At 37.3% G+C, this 24,735-nt stretch overlaps 1 protein-coding gene across 14 annotated transcripts in view; it reads left to right on the top strand.

Annotated features, from left to right (window-relative positions):
* Positions 1–24,735, top strand: part of BIRC6 (baculoviral IAP repeat containing 6) — a 245,498-nt gene that overhangs the window by 5,689 nt on the left and 215,074 nt on the right. For all 14 annotated transcript variants that reach the window (XR_016395304.1, XR_016395305.1, XM_089922371.1 and 11 more), the window contains exons 2-3: positions 22,110–22,291; positions 24,381–24,518. Coding sequence is in view for 12 of the 14 variants with exons in the window: in XM_089922371.1 (XP_089778497.1) it covers positions 22,110–22,291; positions 24,381–24,518 (320 nt within the window). In the remaining 2 variants the exon portion in view is untranslated. The remainder of the gene's footprint in view (positions 1–22,109; positions 22,292–24,380; positions 24,519–24,735) is intronic.

The following is a 24,735-nucleotide window of genomic DNA, read 5'->3' as shown; positions in this document are numbered from 1 at the left end:
CACAGTGAATACTAATTCTCTTAAGCCACAGGGTGCTTAGTATTGCCGTGCCCCTCACTGTTACTTTAAAAATTGTTCACTGACTTAGTGTTTATATTACAGAGGATAGATTTCATTAAAATGTAGATGGAAATAAAAATGTTGGTAACAAATATTATCTATATTTGGATAAATATCTTTCATTGTGTTGGTGTGGCTAAATGTCAGAATGAAGTCAAGACTGTTGTATTACTAGTTCTGTGTGTGTATACACACACACACACACACACACACACACACACACACACACACACACATTTGGCCAAAAAGTTCATTTGGGTTTTTTCCACAGAAAAAACCCAAATGAACTTTTTGGCCAACCCAGTAGATTGTTCATGCAATATATGTACATAAGTAAATGAAGATATAGATGGGTATTAATCAATGAGTATTGTAGTATATGTGTAAGGGTAAGTTACGTTTCTTCAGTTTCTGAAGTGGGTTACAGATCTCTGTCATAGTGAAGAAGAGGAAACTCCAGAGTTGCTCAGTGTTTTTAGACAATCATTCTAGTTTTATATAGTTTTTTAACGGATATCTCCCCTTTTCCTTTTCTGAGACATTTAGTTTTTGGCTGTCCCGGGTCTTAGTTGTGGCATGCGGGACCTTTCATGGCAGCGCTTGGGCTCTTCGTTGTGGTGTGCAGGCTTCTCTCTAGTTGTGGTGCGCAGGCTCCAGGGTGCATGGGCTCTGTAGTTGTGGCGCGCGGGGTGCAGAGCACGTGGGCTCTGTAGTTTGCGCCATTCAGGCTCTAGTTGAGGTGCGTGAGCTCAGTAGTTGTGGCGCGTGGGCTTAGTTGCCCCGTAGCATGTGGAATCTTAGTTCCCTGACTAGGGATCGAACCCGCATCCCCTGCATTGTAAGGCGGAATCTTTACCACTGGACCACCAGGGAAGTCCCTAAGACACTGACTTTGATTTGACTTGAGAAGTTTGTACAGTGGTCATAAATGAGAAAAAAGATCATTGTACTCTACTCCAGTTGTAGTGAAGTTCAGAATGGGTGAATTTTAATCGATTGATTGATTGTCTGGTATGATGGCTTCTTGTTCAGACTTAGAACTCAGAGATACCTGTTCGAAGAAGTCTTGGAATGTAGAAAACTAATTAGGTTAGCTTGCATAGTCCTCATGAAATGAATTTTATGGATGACACTCATATTTATCATCTCTTTAGAGGTGGAAAATATTTTTCTTACTACTTCTGAATTGGGTATGCATCAATTTGGGTAAAATGCAACATCTTCCTGTAGATCTCAGTTTTGGAAATTGTAAATGATACAGATCACTTACTATGTCCTGACTAATTTTGGTGCATGAAGCCTTCCTAGTCTCAGTTATAAACATGGTATAGAGTTGGGGTTTCAGTAGCCTTTCAAGATAGTTGTCTTCTGGATACATCTGAGTTCCTTATAAAAACTTAATTTGGCAAGTATCTTTGTGGGCTGTGACTACGTACTTCGGCACTGTTTCAGTTGACTGACTTTAGTAATGCTACAGAATGACCTATCTTATGTCAAAGATTTGGTGTTTTATTAGCAAAACATTTTTCTGTAATTAATTAGAGTGAATTAATATTCTTAAAAAATATTTTGCTGTGTTTTCAAGATCCTCTATATCTACCCAAATTTTTACATTTACCTCCCACATTTTCCTAACTATTCAATGTTCAAAGATGGCTTGGCTCTAGGAAAGAATTTACCTAGTCTTTGTTTCAGTAGTTAGACTTATTAATGAGAGGCAGTATAAGAGATCAGCCTCTGGAACCAAATAGCTTGAGCTTTAGTCTTGGTTCTTTTCGATCTTGAAGTTCATCAGGAAGATGAACATAATAATACTATCTACCTCATAAAGTGGTTGTGAGAATTAAAATGAGTCAACATATGTTAAACATATAGAATAGTGCCTGGTATATAGTATGTGCTCTGTAAGTTGTTCTTGTGGTAGCAGTGGCTGTTTGAAAGTTTGCTGAGTGTAGTAGATGTTTTTACTATAGATACTCTGTTGAAATTGCAGTGTTTTTTTCTTCCAGTTTGCCACGTATGTGGAAATGTGACCACTGAAATCGAATAGACATAAGAGCAGTAATTTTGTATTACAGGAGAGTAAAAAAAAATTATGTAAGTTAATTGATTTTGGACTTGAAATTGTTAAAAGAGCACAGTGATGTGAAGAGCTGGTTGATTGGTATTCATTTACACGTTTATTGAACATGTGCTAGTCATGGGGGCACAAAATAATTAAGGCAACATTTTGACCTTTGAATGCATAGAGGAGGGAGTTTCTTCAACCTGAGCAGAATAGAGAAGGCTTCTCAAAGGATGTTGCCTTTATGATTGGGTTGGGAAGATGACATAGTGGGAGGGATGATCATCTTAGGCCAAGGTACTTGGCTTATGCAGAGACATATTGGTCTTTAAAAGCATGGTAGGAACTTGCCTGGTGGTGCAGTGGTTAAGAATCAGCCTGCCAATGAAGGGGACACAGGTTTGAGCCCTGGTCCGGGAAGATCCCACATGCCGTGGAGCAACTCAGCTCATGCACCACAGCTACTGAACCTGTGCTCTAGAGGCTGCGAGCCACAACTAGTGAGCCCACATGCCACAACTGCTGAAGCCTGCGTGCCTAGAGCCCGTGCTCCACAACAAGAGAAGCCACTGCAGTGAGAAGCCTGCACACTGCAATGAAGAGTAGCCCCGGGGCGTCCCTGGTGGCGCAGTGGTTGAGAGTCCACCTGCCGATGCAGGGGACACGGGTTCGTGCCCTGGTCCGGGAGGATCCCACATGCCGCGGAGTGGCTGGGCCCGTGAGCCATGGCCGCTGAGCCTGCGCGTCTGGAGCCTGTGCTCCACAACGGGAGAGGCCACAACAGTGAGAGGTCCGCGTACTGCAAAAAAAAAAAGAGTAGCCTCGCTCGCAGCAACTAGAGAAAGGCCGCGTGAAACAACAAAGACCCAACGCAGCCGAAGAAATTAAATAAATAAATAAATGCATGGTAAATTCAGGGAAGTTTTGGGGGGAAGACGAGTTGGGGTTGGATGGTTAGAGTTGAAGCTGAGAGATTGGCAAAGACAAGAACGTAATATGTTTTGCTAAAAAGTTTGGAGTTGATATCAATGGTAGGGAGCCATTGTAGGTTATCACAGAATCACAGTTGTTTTTTATTTATTCATTTATTTATTTTTAACATCTTTATTGGAGTATAATTCCTTTACAATGGTGTGTTAGTTTCTGCTTTATAACAAAGTGAATCAGTTATACATATACATATGTCCCCATATCTCTTCCCTCTTGCGTCTCCCTCCCTCCCACCCTCCCTATCCCCCCCCTCTAGGTGGTCACAAAGCACCAAGCTGATCTCCCTGTGCTCTGTGGCTGCTTCCCACTAGCTATCTATTTTACATTTGGTAGTGTATATATGTCCATGCCACTCTCTCATTTCCTCCCAGCTTACCCTTTCCCCTCCCCATATCCTCAAGTCCATTCTCTATTAGGTCTGTGTCTTTATTCCCATCTTGCCCCTAGGTTCTTCATGCCTTTTTTTTTCTTATTTTTCTTAGATTCCATATATATGTGTTAGCATACGGTATTTGTTTTTCAGAAAGAAAGATTCCAAGCTAATACCCAGTTGTGAGAAGTGATGAGAGCTGCATCTAAGTTAGTTTGAGAGGTAGAAACAACATAATTTGGTGAACGTGGGGATGAGAGGGATTGACAAGGTGAAAATTACTCATACTTAGCTTTCTACTTTGGGTAACTGGATGAATGAATTAACCTGAAGTACAAGAAGTACAAGAAGGTGTGGTGAGTAGCTTTTGTTGGCGAATGCTGAGGAGCAAGAGGGACATAGTGATTTCAGTTGTGTTACTTTTGAGGTTCTTGAAGGACATCCATGTAGAGATGTCCAGAAGACATTTGGAAATTCAGGGTTGAAGCTTGAAGATTTGGGAATACAGACTTGGAAGGCATTGGCATTTATAGACGAAGCCTAGTCTAGTGGTTAAGGATATTGGCTCTGGAGCCAGACTGAGTTCCAGTCTATGATTTATCACTTCCTAGCTGTGTCTTAGGCAAGATGCTTAACCTCTCTCTGCACTTCATAATTAGTACCTAACCCATTTGGTTTTTGGAAAGATATTAAGTAAACTAATGCATGTAGACATTGCTTGGCCCACCATAAGCACTCAGTAAATGTTACTTTTTGTACTGGTGTTTTAAATTATATAGTTCATTTCAACAGGTGTTTGCCACATGGGGATAATAAGATGAATTGTAAGTCCACTCTCCTCCCAAATTTGGAAAGCTTTCTAAAAGCAGTGACACCTCAGTTGAGACTTGAAAGAAATGGAGTTAGCCAGGCAGAGGGAACAGCATGAGCAAGAGCAGAGGCATGAAGCAGGTAATATTTGTTATAAGCAGTTTGGTATCAGAGTGCAAAGCATGAGGAAGGGAGTGATGGGATAGCCTGAGGATCTTGGACTTGGCCCTCCTGGGCTATGGCTCCCATATTTTTCAGTTGAAGAACTCCCAGTTTAAGGTAAAAAATGTAGGGCCCTATTATGATAGGTATGTTTTTAGTATTAGTTAATTGAGAAAATATTGCAAAAAGCTGCTACTTTTAAGTAATTTTTATTTTAGACTTATTATTGTTTGTGTAATTTGAAAAATACTACAACACGTAATTTGAGCTTTCCTCCTTGCTGGCTTAACCTTGAAATTTTTATGGGGGGGAACAAGTCAGTTAATACTCTTCTACCTGCCCTCCGACTTCAAAAATTGTGTTGTTATCATCTTCTCACTTGGTCTTTGTGGGCTTGTTTAATGCCCTCTTTAGTATGTCTTTCCTGTTTTTCTGTGGGAGCATGGGAGGGAGCAGAGGTAAATGTGTGTGCATTATATCCTTGTTTAACTGGAAATCTGTAGTTGTAACCGTACTTAAGTTGTTGAACATTTGGAAATCTATCCTTAGGAATGTTCTCTATAACTATAGATAGAATATAAACAATAATAGATTTCTGTAATGGAGTATGTAAAAATAGTGGGGAGGTCGTGGGAGGTACCTCTCTGATATGTGCATTGTACTGATCATAGCCTCATGCAGAGGTGGGTGCATTTGGCAAGACACTTCTCTGGGTTACCATCTCTAAAATGGGCTAATAATTCTTGCCCAGACTACTTCATTATGTGATATGATAATGAGTGTAGAAATTTTTTGTAAATTGTACTTCAAATGTGAGGGATACAAAATAGTTAAGCCAAACTCCTTTGGTATAGAGAGGAGAAAATGGAGGTACAAATGACAAAAAGAATAAGTTATTTGCTATATAAAACAGTTTGTGACAAGGGCAGTGCTCCTAAAAACAAGCAATTGTGCTCTACTTGAGTATGTTAAATCAAGGATGTATTTTAGAGGAAATAAATATTCTTACTTTTTAGAGGAAATGATTGAAATGTTAGAGTAGGGCAGGTAGAAATGTGTTGTGATTTATCGTGGGCACCAGGAATTTAAATCTTTATGATTTGTTTCTGTGCTTTTACATTGATTTATGTAGTTGGAGAGAGACAAGTAAGACTGGGGAGATAGCACAGGGCGGTGGTTCTCAGCCCCACTTGCTCATTAGAATCATCAGGAGAGCTTTTAAAAAACTATTCTGCTTGGGTCCCAGTATTCTCACTTAAGTGGCCTGGAATGGAGCCCAAGCATACTTAAAAAAAATTTTTTTTTTTTCTTTAATTTTTAGATCATGCCTGATGATTCTAATGGGCAGCCAGGTTTAGAGGTTCAAACTTCACCTAGAATCTTAAATGAGCAAGTTTATTTCATATGCCTGGGATGAATGAGAGACAAATTTTATTTGAATTGAATAGTATTGTATTTAGCCATAATTTTTTTTTTTTTGGTAAGAAAACCTCCCAAGTTAGTCTGCTAATAAAACCTACTCCACTGTATCTTTTTTTAAAAATATTTTAATTTAATTTAATTTTTATTTATTTATTTTTGGTTGCATTGGGTCTTCGTTGCTGCACGCGGGCTTTCTCTAGTTGCGGCGAGCGGGGGCCACTCTTCATTGTGGTGCGTGGGTCTCTCATTGCAGTGGCCTCTTGTTGCGGAGCACAGGCTCTAGGCGCGCGGGCTTCAGTAGTTGTGGCACATGGGCTCAGTAGTTGCGGCTCGCGGGCTCTAGAGCGCAGGTTCAGTCATTGTGGCGAACGGGCCTAGTTGCTCCGTGGCATGTGGGATCCTCCTGGAGCAGGGCTCGAACCCGTGTCCCCTGCATTGGCAGGGGGATTCTTAACCACTGCGCCACCAGGGAAGTCCCCCCACTGTATCTTAAATTGTATTTAGTGTATATATAATGAAATATGCTTGTAAGCAGCAGGAATATACCAAGGGCCAAATTCCTGTTGCTTTCTATTTTGTCCTTTTCTCATGTAATTCAGTTTTGTTTGATTTTTTGGAACCAGTTAAGTGCTCTGATTCTTTTTCACCAAAATGCCGCTATAGCAAGGACAGTGACCTCATACTGAGGGCAGAAGGAGGGCAGGGGAAATAGTGGCTACAGAGGGCAGAAATGGCTAGGATTATCTACCAGATCAACTGTTCCATGCCTCAAATGTCTTTGTTTCATGTAGTCTTAAGAAAAAAGCTAACTGTTAGAATGTTTCATTTTATCACATTATAGCTTAGTTTTTAAAGAATATTTTAATTAATTAATGATTTATTTATTTAGGCTGTGCCGGGTCTTAGTTGTGGCACATGGGATCTTTGTTGTGGCATGTGGGCTTTTGGTTGTGCCATGTGAACTCTTAGTTGCAGCATACATGCGGGATCTAGTTCCCCCACCAAGGATCGAACCCCGGCCCCCTGCATTGGGAGCATGGAGTCTTACCCACTGAACCACCAGGGAAGTCGACAACTACTGAGCCTGCGCTCTAGAGCCCGCGAGCCACAGCTGCTGAGCCCGCATGCCACAACTACTGAAGCCCACATGCCTAGAGCCTGCTCTCCACAACAAGAGAAGCCACCTCAAAGAGAAGCCTGCACACTGCAACGAAGACCCAACACAGACAAATAAATAAATAATTAAATTAAAAAAACAAAACAAAACATTTACTGTGTGTCAAGCACTGGTGATATAGCAGTTAACAAAGTCCTTGCTTTCCTAGAGCTCATGGTTTAGTGGAAAGAGGTGTATTACACACCACACCACACCCCCCCACATACCCTATATCAAGTGGTGATAAATGCCATAAGATATCAAAACTGATGTGAGATGATGGTGGATAAATTTGTGCTGTGTGGTGGTCTGGTGGGGTGGGGTGGGGTCTCTCTGTGATGGCACTTGAGCAAAGATCCCAGTGATGTGAGAGAGCAGCAAGGCTCCAGGGGAAGTTTTTGTTGGCCTGTGATTGTAGTATGCAAAAACAGCTGGGTGGATTTTCATCATATTTGGATGGAATTTGACTTGAACTGACTTAAAATGTAGGCTATGTGAGGAATGATGATGCGTGCCATCTATGTTAAACAGAAAATAGCAGTTTCAGATATGAGCTCCAAATAGAAATTCACAAGGTCACATGTTCCAAATTGTAGAATTATATTGATTTGTAGCTGAGTTGCTTCTCACATGGGCAACTTCCTGTGTAGCAACAGGAATTTATTTACAGATGGTTAGGGGTTCTCCTGTGCAATATCAGATAGGGAAGTTAGTCCCCAAATTTTACTTAATTATAGCCAGGTCAAAATCCTGAAGGAAGCATGTAACCTGTATATCCCAGACTGGTTAAGAGATTTAACTGTGTCAAATTGAGTAATGTATATGAAAAGGGCCCCACAATTTCTTACAGGAAGTAGGTCCTTAAAGATTGAGTCCCATCCATGGAAAATTTTCAGTGGTGATTATGTTCTCAAAACTTTCTCAACTGATGTCAGATACTTAAGATTATTGTAAAAATAAGTGGTCTGGTGGTAGTTTTGGATAAAGTGAATAGGGAGAATTGGAACTTGGAACTCTTAATTCCAGTAATTCTGTATATTTCGGAGAACCTCTTCCATGTTTAGGTAGATCTGCCTAAATAATACTATCCCTGCTTTATATTTTATCCATTTGTTACTTTTTCTTCATGGCCTAGCCACTGAACTTTCCCAAACTTCCTTTGCTTTGCACCAAGTTCTCTTTTATAGGAATACTCATTTTGGCTTTGAATAATACACTATACTAACAACTTTTGTTAAATGATTTTATTTTGGTAACTTTAAATAAATTTTAAGGGCTTTATAAGAACCTAACATTAATTTTGCACGCTCTTTATTGACCTTGAATGATATTTGTATGTTTGTATGTTATGGTAGACTATTTTAAGCATTGAAGTCTGATGATATCTCAGTGGACATGGACTTTTACAGTGTGTTGTGTCAGTTTGCAAAGATAATGTATTTCTGATAGTATTTTTCGAAGTTTTATAGGGATGCACATGGATGGTGTATTTTTAGAGTTGACTATTTCTTAATATGGGTATTAAAATTGATAACTAATTAAAAAAACCCTGCAATTTTCTTCCTTAGAAAATTTCCATTTTAAAAGTGATTTACCTTATTATAGGACATCAGATAGACTAAGGGAAGGTGCAGTTACCTATGGTTTCATTACCTGGAGATGGCCCGTCTTAGCATTTTGGTGTGTAACAGGTTCTTTTTGCCTTTTTCTATTATTTAATATATTTTTATAGAACTTGGACGGTAAGATATGTTATGAACTGTTTCCCCCCTTTACTTTGTTAAAACTGTATTGTAAATATTTTCCTATGTCTTTATTCTTTTATATAATTTAAAAATAAATTTTGATTAATGATTATAGTAAATGGCCTTTTATGTGTGTATACTAGTAATATATGCATAGATTCATGTAACCATCACCACAATCAGGGTACAGGGCAGTTTCAATACCTGAAAAGTTCCCTGTGGTATCCACTTTGGTGTCCGTTTGTAGTTAGCCTCCCCCCCACAGCCCCAGCCTTTGGTAATCACTGATCTGTTCTCTGTATTGTTAGTTTTGTCTTTTCTAGAATGTATGGAAATGGAACCCTACAGCATGCAACTTTAATTAATTAATTAATTAATTTATGGCTGTGTTTGGTCTTTGTTGCTGCGCGTGGGCTTTCTCTAGTTGCAGCGAGCGGGGGCTACTCTTTGTTGTGGTGTGCGGGCTTCTCACCACAGTGGCTTCTCTTGTGGAGCACGGTCTTCAGTAGTTGTGGCACGCGGGCTCAGTAGTTGTGGCTCGTGGGCTCTAGAGCGCAGGCTCAGTAGTCGTGGCGCACGGGCTTAGTTGCTCCGCGGCATGTGGGATCTTCCCGGACCAGGGCTCGAACCCGTGACCCCTGCATTGGCAGGCGGATTCTTAACCACTGCACCACCAGGGAAACCCAGTATGTAACTTTTTTTTTTTTTTTTTTTGCTGTACGCGGGCCTCTCACTGTTGTGGCCTCTCCCGTTGCGGAGCGCAGGCTCCGGACGTACAGGCTCAGCGGCCATGGCTCACGGGCCCAGACTGGGGCACGAACCCGTGTCCCCTGCATTGGCAGGCAGACTCTCAACCACTGCGCCACCAGGGAAGTATGTAACTTTTTGATACTGACTTGTTGCACATAGCATAATGCCTGTGAGAATCATCAAGTTGTTGCATGTATCCATAGTTCATTCCTCTTTGTTGCTAAATAGTATTCCATTATTTGAATGTATCACCATTTATTTAGTCAGTCAGTCTTGGGAGGACATGCTTTTGATAATTATGAATAGAGCTGTTATAAACACCTGAATACAAGTTTTTATGTGAATAAAGGTTTTATGTCTCTAGGGTAAACACATAGAAGTGGGATTGCAAGGCCATTTGGTAAGTGTATGTTTAACTTTATAAGAAGCTGTCAAACTAGTGTGGCTGTACCATTATGCATTTCCATTAGAAATTTATGAGTTCCACTTGCTCTGCATCCTTGCCAGCATTTGGTATTGTCTCTATATTGTTAAGAAGTCAGTACTACCCAAAGCTGTTTACAGATTGCAATCCTTATCAAAATCCCAATGACTTTTTTTTGTAGAAATAGAAAAATCCATCCTAAAATTTGTATGGAATCTCAAGGGACCCCAAATAGTCAATGCATTCTTGAAAAAAAAAAAAAAAGAAAAATGTTGGAGGACTCACACTTGCTGATTTCAAAATTTATTACTACAGTGCTACAGTAATCAAAACAATGTGGTTCTGGCATAGACAGACATAAAGACTGATGGACTAATGAGCACAGAAGTAACCCCTTACATATGTGGTCAAATGATTTTTGACAAGGAGGCCAAGACCATCCAAAGGGGGAAAGGACGATCTCTTTAAGAAATAGTGCTGAGAAGGCGCAAGGCACAGGGATATTAGCTCGGTGCTTTGTGACAGCCTGGAGGGGTGGGATAGGGAGAGTGGGAGGGAGGGAGACGCAAGAGGGAAGACATATGGGAACATATGTATATGTATAACTGATTCACTTTGTTATAAAGCAGAAACTAACACACCATTGTAAAGCAATTATACCCCAATAAAGATGTTTAAAAAAAAAAAAAAAAGAAATAGTGCTGAGAAAACTGGATATCCACATGCAAAAGAATGAAGTTTGACCATTATACAATCATATACACCATAGTCAAACATATACAAAACACCATATACAAAAATTAACTCAAAATGGATCAAAGACTTAAGTGTAAGAGCTATAACTCTTAAGTTCTTAGAAGAAAACAAAGCAGAAAAGCTTCAAGATGTTGGATATGACAGTGATTTCTTGGATATGATACCAAAGGCACAGACACCCAGAGAATAAATAGACAAATTGGACTTCATCAAAATGAAAAACTTTTGCACATTGAAGGATACTATCAAGAGAGTAAGACGGCAGAACACAGAAGGGGAGAAAATATTTGCCAATCAGATATCCAGAGATATAGGCAGATATATTTAGACAGTTACAGAGAAGCAACTCAACAACAGCAAAAAACAAATAGCCTGGTTAAAGAATGAGCAAAGGACTTAAATAGACATTTCTCCAAAGAAGATAAACAAATGACCAGCAAGCACATGAAAGGATGCTCAGCATCATTAATCATTAGGGAAATGCAAATCAAACCCACAATGAGGTATCACTTCACACCCATTAGGATGGCTATTATCAAAAAAGAAAAAAGAAAGAGTAAGTGTTGGCAAGGATATATAGAGATTGGAACCTTTTTTGCCATACTGGTGGGAATATAAAATGGTGCAGCCATTGTGGATAACAGTATGCAGTTTCTCAAATAATTAAAAATTACCATATGAACCTGCAATTCCACATTTGAGTAATACAGTTTCTCAAATAATTAAAAATTACTGTATGAACTTGAAATTCTGCGTTTGAGTATTGGGTATAAAGAATTGAAAGCAGGATGTTGAAGAAACATTTGTATGCCATATTCACAGTGGCATTATTCCCAGCTAGACAAGAAGTAGATGCCACCCAAGTCTCTATCAGTGGATGAATGGATAAACAAAATATGGTGTATGTATACAATGAAATATTAGCCTTAAAAAGGGAGGAAATTCTAACACATGCTACATCATGGATGAACCTTGAAGATGTTATGCTCAGTGAAATAAGCCAGTCACAAAAGAACAAATTCTGTATGATGCCACTTACATGAGGTACTTAGTCAATTTCATAGAGACAGAAGAAAGTAGAATAGTGGTTGCCAGGTTCTATAGGGATGGAGGTGGGGAGTTAGTGTCAATGGTTATAGAGTTTCAGTATTGCAAGATGGAAAGAGTTCTGTGGATGGATGGTGGTGATGGTTGCAAAACATGAATGTACTTAATGCCACTGAACTTTACACTTAGAAATGGTTAAAATGGTAAGTTTTATGTAATGTATAATTTACCACAATTTAAAAAATCATTTAAAAAATCAGATGGTTATGTTTATGCAGTTCTGTCTCTGGATTCTGTTCTGTTCCATAGATCTAATGTGTCTATACATTTTCCAGTAGCACACATTCTTGTGGTAATATAGGTTTTATAGCAGGTCTTAAAGTCATATAATGTGATTTGTCCAGCTTTATTCTTTATCAAAATTGTTTTGGCTATTCCAGTTCCTTTGCCTTTTCAAATTATTTTGGACTCAGTTTATCTATATCTCAAAACTCCTGCTGGGATTTTGATTGAAATTGCATTGAATTTATAGAGGACATCTTTGCTATGTTGACTCTTCCATTCCGTGACCATGGTTTTATTTAGCTCTTCTTTGATTTCTTTCACTGGTCATTTGTACTTTTCACCATACATATTCTGTATACCTTTTGTTAGATATATATCTAAGTATTTTATTTTATGTTTTTAGAGCTCTTGTAGACTGTTAATTTGGGGGGTAAATTTTGGTTTCAGATTGATCATTGCTAGTATATAGAAATACAGTTGTTTGATTTTTGTGTATTGACTTTGTTCAGTGAAACCTTGCTCAACTCGTTAGCTCTAGGAGTTTTTGTTTGTTTTTTAGATTCTTTGGGATTTTCTACATAGGTAATCATGTTATCTGTGAATAGGGACAGTTTGATTTCTTCCTTTCTAATCTGTCTGGTTCCCCGTTTCTTATTGCAGTGGCTAGATCTTCCATCATGATATTGCATAGGAGTGGTGAGAGTGTAATATCCTTGTCCTGTTCGTGATCTTAGGGGGAAAGTATTCAGTCTTTTACCATTAAGTGTTTGATAGTGGTAGACTTCCTGTAGTCGTCCTTTATCAGATTGGGGAAATTACCTTTTAATTTGCTGAGGGCTTTTTTTTTTTTTTTTAAATCATGAAAAGATGTATTTTGCCAAATGCATCTGCTGAGTTGATTATGTGGTTTTTCTTCTTTAAGCAATTATCATGATAGCTTACATTGATTGATTTTTGAATATTGAACCAGTTTTGCATCCCTGGGATAACCCTACTTGGTCCTGGTGTATTGTCATTTTTATATATTGCTAAACTCCATTTGCTTTTATTTTGTTGAGGATTTTTGCATCAATCTGCGTGAGGAATAATGGTATGCAGTTTCTCTTTTTGTACTGTCTTTTTCTAGTTTTGATATCAGGTTAAATCTGGCCTCATAAAATGAGTTTGGAAGTGTTCCCTCTTCTTCTGTTTCCTGAAAGAGATTGTGTAGAATTGGTGTTACTTTTTAAGTTCTCCAGAGAAATCAGGTAAGCCTGGAGATTTCTTTGAAAAGTTTTAAACTGTGAATTCACTTTCCTTAATTTAGATTATCTGTTTCATTTTGGATAATTTGGTAGTTTGTGGTTTTTAAGGAATCTCACTAATGTTTCAAAATTTATGTGTATAGATCTACCCGTATTATTCCTCAGTTATCTTCTTAACATTTGTAGTGTCAAATTTATTTATTTTGATGACCTAAGTTGTCAAATTTATGTGCATAGAGATGTTCATAGTATTATTTATCTTTCGATGTCTACAGAATCTGTCGTCTAGCTCCTCTTTCATTCCTGATATTATTGGTAATTTATGTCTTCTTTTTTTTTCTTTGCCAGTCTTGCTACAGCTTTATAAATTTCATTGATCTTTTCAAAGAACTCGTTTTTGCTTATATTGATTTTATGTGTTGTTTTTCTATTTTCACTTCCACTGATTTCTGCTATTATCTTTATTGTTTCTTTTCTTTTGCTTGTTTTGCTCTTTTTCTGGTTTTCTTAAGTAGGAAGCTTAGGTTATTGATTTAAGGCCTTCTTCCCCACCCCAGTATAAGCGTTCAATTCCTATAAATTTTACTCTAATCACTGTTTTAGCTTCTTTTTGTTTTTAAAAATTATTTATTTATTTATTTAATTTTTGGCTGTATCGGGTCTCAGTTGCAGCATGTGAGCTCCTCCTTGTGGTGCATGGGCTTCTCTCTAGTTGTGGCACGCAGGCTCTCTAGTTGTGGCCTGCATGCTCAGTAGTTGTGGCATGAGGGCTTAGTTGCCCTGTGGCATGTGGGATCTTAGTTCCCCGACCAGGGATTGAACCCATGTCCCCTGCATTGGAAGACGGATTCTTAACCACTGGACCACCAGGGAAGTCCCTGTTTTAGCTTCATATGATGTTTTGATATTATATTTTCATTTTCATTCTTTTTTTTTTTTTTTTTTTTTGGCTGTGCTGCAGCTTGTGGGATATCAGTTCCCCAACAGGGATTGAACCCAGGCCACGGCAGTGAAAGCGCCGAATCCCAACCACTAGACCATGGGGAACTGAACTCCCTCATTTTCATTCTTTTAAAAATGTTTAGACTTCTTCATCGACCTAAAGATTATTTAGAAGTATGTTGTTTAATTTACAAGTATTTAGAGGTTTCCCATTATATTTCTGTTACTGATTTCTACTTAAATCCATTATGGTCAGAGAACATACCTTTTGTTTGTTTATTTGTTTGTTTTATTGAAGTATAGTTGTTTTACAACATTGTGTTAATTTCTGCTGTACACTGAAGTGATTCGGTTATACATATATACATTCTTTTTTTAAATATTCTTTTCCATTATGGTTTATCATAGGATATTGAATATAGTTTACCATGCTGTACAGTAGGACCTTGTTATTTATCCATTCTGTATACAATAGCTAACATCTGCTGACCCCATCCCTCCCCCAATCCCCTCCCCCTTGGCAACCACAAGTCTGTTTTCTGTGTCCGTGAGTCTGTTTCTGTTTTGTACCTAGGTTCATTTGTGTCATATTTTAGATTTCACATATAAGTGATATCATATGGTATTTTGTCTTTCTCTTTCTGACTTACTTCACTTAGTATGATAATCTCTAGTTGCATCCCTGTTGCTGCAAATGACATTATTTTGTTCTTTTTATTTGCTGAGTAGTATTTGATTGTATATATGTACCACATCTTCTTTATCTATTCATCTTTTGCTGGACATTTAGGTTGTTTTCATGTTTTGGCTATTGTGAATAGTGCTGCTGTGAACATAGGGGTGCATGTATCTTTTTGAATAATTTTTGTCTGGATATATGTCCAGGAGTAGGATTGCTGAATCATATGGTAATTATGTTTTTAGTCTTTTGAGGAACCTCCATACTGTTTTCCCTAGTGGCTGCACCAACTTACATTCCCACCAACACTGTAGGAGGGTTCCCTTTTCTCCACACCCTCTCCAGCATTTGTTATTTGTAGACTTTTTAATGATGGCCATTATGACCAGTGTGAGGTGGTACCTCATTGTAGTTTTGATTTGCATTTCTCTAATAATTAGTGATGTTGAGCATCTTTTTATGTGCTTATTGGCCATCTGTATTTCTTCTTTGGAGAAATGTCTATTAAGGTCTTCTGCCCATTTTTCGATTGGGTTGTATAAGCTACTTGTATATTTTGGAGATTAAGCCCTTGTTTGTCACATCATTTGCTAATATTTTCTCCTAGTTCATAGGTTGTCTTTTTGTTTTGTTTATGGTTTCCTTTGCTGTGCAAAAGCCTATAAGTTTGATTAGGTCCCGTTTGTTTATTTTCACTTTTATTTTATTTCTGTTGCCTTGGGAGACTGACCTAAGAAAACATTGGTATGATTTATTTCAGAGAATGTTTTCCCTATGATCTTTTCTAGGAGTTTTATGGTGTCATGTCTTATATTTGTCTTTAAGCCATTTTGAGTTTATTTTTGTGTGTGGTGTGAGGGTGTGTTCTAACTTCATTGATTTACATGTGGCCATCCAACTTTCCCAATACCACTTGCTGAAGAGACTGTCTTTTTCCCATTGTACATTCTTACATCCTTTGTTGAAGATTAATTGACCCGGAGGTGTATGGGTTTATTTCTGGGCTCTCAGAGAACATACTTTTAACTTCACTTCTTGTATATTAAGCTCTGTTTTATGATCCAGGATATGATATGTTTTGATTAATATTCAGTGTGCACCTGAAATGAATGTGCATTCTACTGTTGATAGATGGAATATTTTAAAAATGTCATGGGTTGATGGTACTGTTTTTTTTTTTTTTTTTTTTTGATGGTACTGTTTTCTATCTACTAGTTCTGTTAACTACTGAAAGTTGAAGTCTTCCACTGTAATTATGGATGCCTATTTCTCCCTTCAGTTCTGTTAATTTTTGCTGAATATTTTGAAGTTCTCCTACGTGTATATATATTTAGGATTGCTTTTTGTTCTTCATGAACTGACCCTTTTATCATGTAATGTCCTCATTTATTCCTGGTGATTTTCTTTGTTATGATCATTGGCTGATCTAAATATAACTATTCCATCTTTCTATGATAACATTTGCATGATACATCTTTTTTCCATCCTTTTACCCCTTTTAGAATGGTAAAAGTTTCTTGTAGACATCATAGAATTGGCTTGTGTGTGTGTGTTTAAATTCAGTTTATCTTTTCATTGGCATACTTAGGCCATTTATGTTTAATGTAGTTGTTGATATTTTGATTTAGATACTCCAGTTGATTATTTGTTTCCTCTTTTTTCCTTTATTTTTTCTTTCTGCTTTTTTTGGCTTGATATTTTTTTAAACTTATCTATTGCTTTTGCCTAATTATTTGTATGTGCTTTTGTAGTTACTTGAAGGATTGCAATATACATACTTTTCTCAGTCTATTTAGAGTCCGTATTTTACCACTTTATTTATTTATTTATTTAGGGAACTTTATTTACTCATGGCTGCGTTGGGTCTTCGTTGTTGCGTGGGCTTTCTTTAGTTGCAGCGAGCAGGGGCTACTCTTCATTGCAGTGCATGGGTTTCTCATTGTGGTGGATTCCCTTATTGTGGAGCATGGGCTGTAGGCACATGGACTTCAGTAGTTGTGGCACGAGGGCTCAGTAGTTGTGGCTCTCGGGCTGTAGAGCACAGACTCAGTAATTGTGGTGCACAGGCTTAGTTGCTTCACGACATGTGGGATCTTCCCGAACCAGGGCTCAAACCTATGTCCCCTGCATTGGCAGGCGGATTCTTAACCACTGCGCCACCAGGGAAGCCCTATTTTACCACTTTAAGTGGCATATAGAAACCATACCGCCCTATTGTACCCTTCTCTCTTTTAAGTTATGGTTGACTTATTTATTACATATATGTGACATTGAAGACCCCCAGGCATTGTAGTAATTTTTGCTTTCAGTTGTCAAATATATTTTAAAGAACTGAGGTGAAGAATCATCACTTACATTTACCCAGATATTTACCATTTCTGTTGCTCTTCCCTCATTCTTTTTTTTAAAAATATTTATTTAGTTATTTATTTTATTTTATTTTTGGCTGTGTTGGGTCTTCGTTTCTGTGCGAGGGCTTTCTCTAGTTGTGGCAAGCGGGGGCCACTCTTCATCGCGGTGCACGGGCCTCTCACTATTGCGGCCTCTCTTGTGGAGCACAGGCTCCAGACGCGCAGGCTCAGTAGTTGTGGCTAACGGGCCTAGTTGCTCCGCGGTATATGGGATCTTCCCAGACCAGGGCTCGAACCCGTGTTCCCTGCATTGGCAGGCAGATTCTCAACCACTGTGCCACCAGGGAAGCCCTCTTCCCTCATTCTTGATACTCTAAGTTTATTTCTGAATAGTTTCCCTTCTCTTTGATGAACTTCCTTTTGTGATTCTTTTTGAGCAGGTTTGCTGGCAGAATTTCTCTTTAGTGTTCCCTCATCTGAGCATGTCTTTATTTCACCTTCATTCCTGATGGATATTTTGTTGAATATAGAATTTCTTTTTTCAGTATTTTAAAAATGGTTCAATTCCTAACAAACCCCATGGTTTTTAATGGTAAATGTGCTTTTATTGTAATTATTACTTGCTTGTACGTAACATATCCTCTGGTTGCTTTCAAGATTTTTCTGTGTTAGGTTTCAGCAGCTTATTGTGTCTGGCTGTGAATTTTAACCTACTATTTTTGTGAAATTTCCCCTGCCCCAAAAGAAAATCTGTACTAATGCAAGTCATTAGTGTCAGTCAGGAGTCTGCAAACTATGGCCTGCCACCTTGGTAGCTCTCAACCTGTTTCCTGATTTTGCAAATAAAATGCTACTGGAACACATACATACCCGTTTATTTACATGTTGCCTTTGCACTACAGTGGCAGAGTTGAGTAATTGTGAGAAAGACCATATGTATTGTGAGGCCTTAAATAGTTACTATCTGACCTTTTTATAAGAAGCTTGTTGATCTCTGGTATAGTTGGAGGAAATTTGAGTGTTTCTTCTATTAAAATTTTCTGCTTGAATTTCTTTTTAAACTTTATCCATGTAGGGTTCACAGTCATTTTACAAGTATCTTCTATAGAAAATTCTAACAAGGTGTAACATGTCGTAGAGGGTAGTTGTAAAAGTTTTTCCCCTGTATTTAAAAACCAAAAATGACTTTTTAGCCAACTTTTCTTGAAAATTTAAACATTAGTTAAGCATGACTTATCTTTCTTTGAGAAATTTATTTTCAGACATTTTAAACTCATAAGGCAAACAAAATAAATTTCTATTAAATAACTAACTTATGCCAAAATGGGACTTAAGTTTTTTAAAGGTAAACTTGGGAGGTTTAGTTTAAGTACAGGTTATAAGTTTTTTATTTTTTATAAATTTATTTATTTATTTTTGGCTGAATTGGGTCTTTGTTGCTGCATGCAGGCTTTCTCTAGTTGGGGCGAGTAGGGGCTACTCTTTGTTGTGGTGCGCGGGCTTCTCATTGTGGTGGCTTCTCTTGTTGTGGAGCATGGGCTCTAGGCGTGTGGGCTTCAGTAGTTGTGGCACGTGGGCTCAGTAGTTGTGGTGCATGGGCTTAGTTCCTCCACGGCCTGTGGGATCTTCCTGAACCAGGGCTCGAACCCATGTCCCCTGCATTGGCAGGTGGATTCTTAACCACTGCACCACCAGAGAAGTCCTGTAAGTTTTTTGTTAATGTTATTTGCAGCATTAAAATTTATCAACAGTGTTGCATAGTAATACTACTAAAAGCATGGAACAAAGCAATATGAATAAATGTATAACTTAAGAGACAATTTCATACAAACCTCTGAAAAGATGTTTTCTTACTGAGTGACACATCCTGGCTCGAACATAGGTTTCTTGGTTTCATCTCTTTTATGAACCTTTATGCACTTAAAATTGTTATTCTTATAACTAAAAATAAATGTCTATTGTTACCTCTCATTGTGAAACCTGTGCTTGTTTTTTTGCTGTACAAATACTCAGTTTTGGGTCAGGCTTAAGCACACATGGATTTCATTTTTATCCCAAGTTAGAGAATTTGTGTCTTTGGTCTTATTTCTTATTAAGTAAGAAAAGACATGCCCAAACGTGTTAGAAGGTGAAAAGTTCCATAAAATATTCTTTGTTCATTGCAGGATATCTTTTCTTCACAGAAATCTAAAACTTGTTTAGGGCCAGATGTAAATTAAATCTTGAGCATACTATCAGCCTACATTAGCAAAGCTCTTTTTCTCGAAATAAAGTTCTCAGGCTGAGTAAAAGATTCAGAGAAAGAATTTGTGTGGTGGCTTGTATAATTCATGTGCACATGGGACCTCAGATTGTGACCTTATTTAGAAATAGGGTCTTTGCTAATGTAATTAGTGAAGATGAGGTCACACAAACTCAGAGAGCCTTTGGGGTAGTATGGCTGATAATAAGTTTACTGTCTTTCTGGTGTGTAGTACAGCAAGTCACTGCTTACAAATGGCCTTCTGTAACTTAGATCAAAAAATCGGGAATGGACTCATCTGAATAAACACGGTTCTATTACATGCTGCTCTGTGGGCCTGGAAGACCTCTGAAGAAGTTGCCAATAAGGCTGCTTGGTCACTGTGCATTACTTTGAGGGCTAATATTGTATAGTATAAGAAGTTCCAAAAAAGTGTTGACTTTTTTTTGTCAAGATCTATTGAGGAATTTCTAGTGACATTATATGGAATTCTAGGGTTGCATGGAAACCCAGTTGAAAAGCTTTGCGTAGATTCTCACATTTTATACCTCTCTGGGAAAGTGTTCACAAAATAATGGTTTTTACAGTTCCTTACCTAATTACCTATCCCTAAAACAATAAAACAGAATTCGTAGTTTTGGTTTTAAAAATTTTATAGTTATGTGTGGGGGGCATGGCACATATGGGAAATCTCTGCCTTCTGCTCAGTTTTGCTGTGAACCTAAAACTGCTGTAAAGAAGGATAGTCTATTTTAAAAAATTATAGTTAATGAGTTTTGAAACTATCTTTACAAGTTCTCACATAATTTTACTCTCAGTTCCTATAATGTGTATGATTTCTTGTGATTTTACCTAGAGATCAGAAGCTAGGTAAATATTCCTGTTTTATTGTATTACAGAGATTATTTTCCTATATGCTAACATATATTTCAAACCAAAAGATCTGGGAATGAGCTATAGAAATTCCATGAATTTTTCTTGGTTTTATGTAGATAATGAATTAGCTCCTAATCAGTTACATAATATCTCCAGGAGCTTGAGAGAGCTGTAATAATCTGGGATTAAGAAAGCCAATCCTAATATTAATTGATTATAACATGTTTTATAGTTGTCCTATAGGTTGATGAGTAGGACCCTGATTTATCTCCTCTTTTCTGCTTTTGTATCACTAGGCAATAATTGTACTACTATCAGGAATGTTCTGTAGCATCGTGGTGGGGGTTTAGAATAAGGTATACTGGCGGCAGGATTGCTTGCTCCCAGAGAAGTTTCTTCATTAGTGCAATAAAATTTCATAGTTGATCATTCTTTCAAGTCTTTTTTACAGAGACTCTGTATTCATGGGAGAATACTTAACATTAGTCTCCTTATAAATCTCTTGTAAATTAAAATGTAGAAATTGATGTTATCTTTTCCAATATTTTTTGGTATTTAAAGCTTCTGTGTTTTACTGTCTTTTGTAATACTTCTTGAAATTCTACTCTAATTTATTCTGAGAAATTTTATTTCTGTTAAAATACTCTTCTGAAATTGATTTAGCGGAAACTTCAGGGGACATTGATTGTCAGTGATAGTTGACTGTTTTTTCAGTGGTAGTTGAACTAGAGACTTTACTAGTTCTCTTAGCTTAGGTTATAACCATTCTCCATAATTTTATCTCAGATATAAAAGCCCTAAAGAACTTTTGAGGTAGTTACCTAGAAACTGTCCACATTGACTTTATGCTTAATGACTTTTGGAAAAAAGATGTAAAGAAAATATTGAGTATTTATTTTAATTGAAGTATAGTTGATTTACAATGTTGTACAGTATTGAATATTTAAAAATTTTTTCCAAACACTTTATTTTGAAGTAGTGTAGTACAAAGAACTTCTCTACAGCTTTTACCCAGTTCCACTAATTTTTTTAAATTTATATATTTTATTTTTTTAAATTTATTTTTGGCCACGTTGGGTCTTCGTTGCTGCGTGCCGGCTTTCTCTAGTTGCGCGAGTGGGGGTCACTCTTCATTGCGGTGCACGGGTTTCTCATTGCGGTGGCTTCTCTTGTTGCGGAGAACAGGCTATAGGCACACGGGCTTCTGTAGTTGTGGCTCACGGGCTCTAGAGCACAGGCTCAGTAGTTGTGGTGCACGGGCTTAGTTGCCCCGCGGCATGTGGGATCTTCCCCGACCAGGGCTCCAACCCGTGTGCCCTGCATTGGCAGGCAGATTCTTAACCACTGTGACACCAGGGAAACCCCCAGTTTCACTAATTTTAATTTTAAATATTTTACCACATTTTCTTATCATCCCCTCACACATACATACATATTACTTTTGCTCTCTTGTGAATAGGTTGCGTATATCATGTTCCTTTACCCTTTACTATTTCCATGTGTATTTCTAGGAATAATGATATTCTCTTATAACAGTAATATAGTTTTCAAGTTCTGATAATTTCATATTGTTACTTTAAGCTACAGTACATATTCCAATTTATCAGTTCTAATGTCCTTTAGAGCATTTTTTTCAGTCAAAGATTATTATATTTAGTTGCCATGTAAACATTTATTTTAAATGAACTGTTGGCCTTAAAATCTTAAGTGTTGAATTTTTGTTCTTTTAACAGCTAAACCAGGTGGACAGGTGAAATGTCAGTATATTTCTGCTGTGGATAAAGTTATTTTTGTGGATGATTATGCAGTAGGGTGTAGAAAGGACCTTAATGGAATCTTGTTGTTAGACACTGCTCTGCAAACTCCGGTTTCAAAGCAGGATGATGTGGTTCAGCTTGAATTACCTGTCACAGAGGTAAGTTGAAATAAGTATCAATATGCTTTTCTACTTAATGTAGTTTCAGACTTACTAGCTGTTAAATGAAATTAGGTTGTCCTTTGAGAATATTATATATGTATCCCTATAAAAACAAAGAAGTATGAACTGTACAGGTTATACCACTGTAACAGAGGCCCCAGAATACAGTGGCTTAAACAGGATAGTTTCTTTCCAGTAACAGTACTGGGCTAAGTTATAGGGACAGCTTTGTTTACCTCAACACTTAGCTTCCATTTCCTGAGTCCAAGACAGCTGCTTCAAGTCTCATTACTTCTGTCTTAAGGAAAAGATGGGCAAAAGGCCAGGGGAGCACACTAGTATTACCCACCCTCTTTCTCTCCTTTTCCTTTCACCTACTTCCCTCATCCTCTCCTTCCCTCTCTTCCCCTCCATCATTTTTCTTGTTCTCTTTTACAAACTCTTTCATATATGCCCTTTTCATATTTACTCCATTGGCTAGAATTCAGTCACATGGCCACATTAAGCTGAGGTGGTTCTTTTTTCTTTAATATTAAAAAAAGAAGGAATAAATAGTAATGGACAACCAGTAATCTTTGCTATGTATCATGTTTCTTAACAATTCCAGTTTAAAATTTTAGCTATATGTATTTTTCTGTGTTACATATTCATTACTTAATTTGTAAGTCTACCCTAACTTAAATCCTTTTGTGTGAGTTGATGTTCATATCATGTAATTCGAAAGTACATTTTTCCAATTTATCAGATTTTAAATCATCTCAGAATATAAAAGATTATAATGCTGTACACGCTAATAAAGTGAGATATTATTTGTCTTCATCCCAAGTTGTTGATTATTAAATGTTTTGCATTTGGCAGACTGATATGATTGATAAAAATCAATATAGCATATTTCCCATTTTTAGGACATGAGATGTGTTAATGTGTGAATTTTAAGTGCAGCTTAAATGTTTCATTCCCTCTTTGGAAGGCTTTTTGTAAAAAAAAGTACCAATGTATATCTACTTAGATTTCATATTTAGTGTCATATCACAGTCATCTAGTATATGTTAATATTGAAAGCATGTTGCTAAAGGTTTGAGTTCTGAAAACAGAGTAGCCATCTTTTTGTCATCAGAATATCTGGATCTGGGGGCATGTCTAAAATCTTTGGACAGAGAATTAATTAGTTCTACTTGTACTGAACATTTTTTCCTCTCCTACTTTAAGGAACTTAGACCATGTGATATCTTAGTAAAGGATATACATCATAGCCTACAGTGAAGGATGGTATCAAACTGTTGGGTTTTAAAAGGAACTACAGAATTACAATAAAATAGTTGAACATTTATATGAAATGGACCGTCAAGTCAATATTTTTCCTACTACTCTGACCTAAATGCTAGATATTTAGCCAGCTTCTGCCACCTCCTCCACCTTGCCAGCTCATAATATCTGTTGCTGGTTTTCTTTCTTTCTACATAAATAATTACAGCTCTCTTGTTCACGTAATATTGTTTGTAGTCCTTCCACCATCCCAGGCATCCTTTCCTGCATCACACTAGTTTGTTACTGTCTTGCCTAAAGAATGGGGTCCTGGGTTTGGTTGGATTAGTGTGGATGTGTTCTTTTCCATATATTGCCCAAATATTTCTGTTAACGTAGTTCATATTGAATATGTGGGTAACAATGCAAAGGGCTTTTTTTTATTACCTGCTGACTGAGTGAGTGACCCCTCTTATGGTTTTGCATAGTTTTAGTATTTAAAGCTCATTGGAGGACTTTACATTTATGTCTTTACATTTTTATCTCTTTTACTTTTGTTCATGGTTTCAGCTTAGCCAGTTTTTTCTATCTTGCTTTGGTTTATAAAAGCTTTTATGTACTAAAACTTTACTATGTGGTACTACACTGAATACGTTGCTTTATCTCATTTAATTTTGTAACAGCCCTTCAAGTCATTATTTGATTTAACTAAGTTTGTTTAAAAAACGTAAAAGTAGGAAGCTTTAGTATAGTACCTATCAGAATTAAAATATTTGTATAAGAATCTGAATTTAACATTTTTGGTTGTGGTTAATTTTTTGTGATCATCTCTTTTATTTAGGCACAACAGCTCTTATCTGCATGTTTAGAAAAGGTAGATATTTCTAGTACGGAGGGGTATGATTTGTTCATCACGCAGCTCAAAGATGGTTTGAAAAATACATCTCATGAGACTGCAGCAAACCACAAAGTTGCTAAGGTAAGAAGTTAAAAAAAAATTACTTTGTTTGGGGTTGTAATAGAAAGAACACCTCTATACTTTTGCCTTTCTCTGTCCTCCCCACACTGATGACTAAGGATGTATGTGGGAGATGGTGCTTTGAATTAAATCCTTGGATATATTTCATTAATTTTTCTGTGTTTTTCTTTTAACATCTTTCCTAAGTTGTAAATGTAGTACATATACAATTTTTATA

The sequence above is a fragment of the Delphinapterus leucas genome, chromosome 13 (genome assembly GCF_059928025.1).
Source record: "Delphinapterus leucas isolate spDelLeu-1000000601 "Yukka" chromosome 13, BTC_Dleu_Yukka2, whole genome shotgun sequence".
Lineage (NCBI taxonomy): Eukaryota > Metazoa > Chordata > Mammalia > Artiodactyla > Monodontidae > Delphinapterus > Delphinapterus leucas.
Note: the sequence above shows the minus strand (reverse complement) of the source record. Positions and strands in the feature narration are given on the sequence as shown.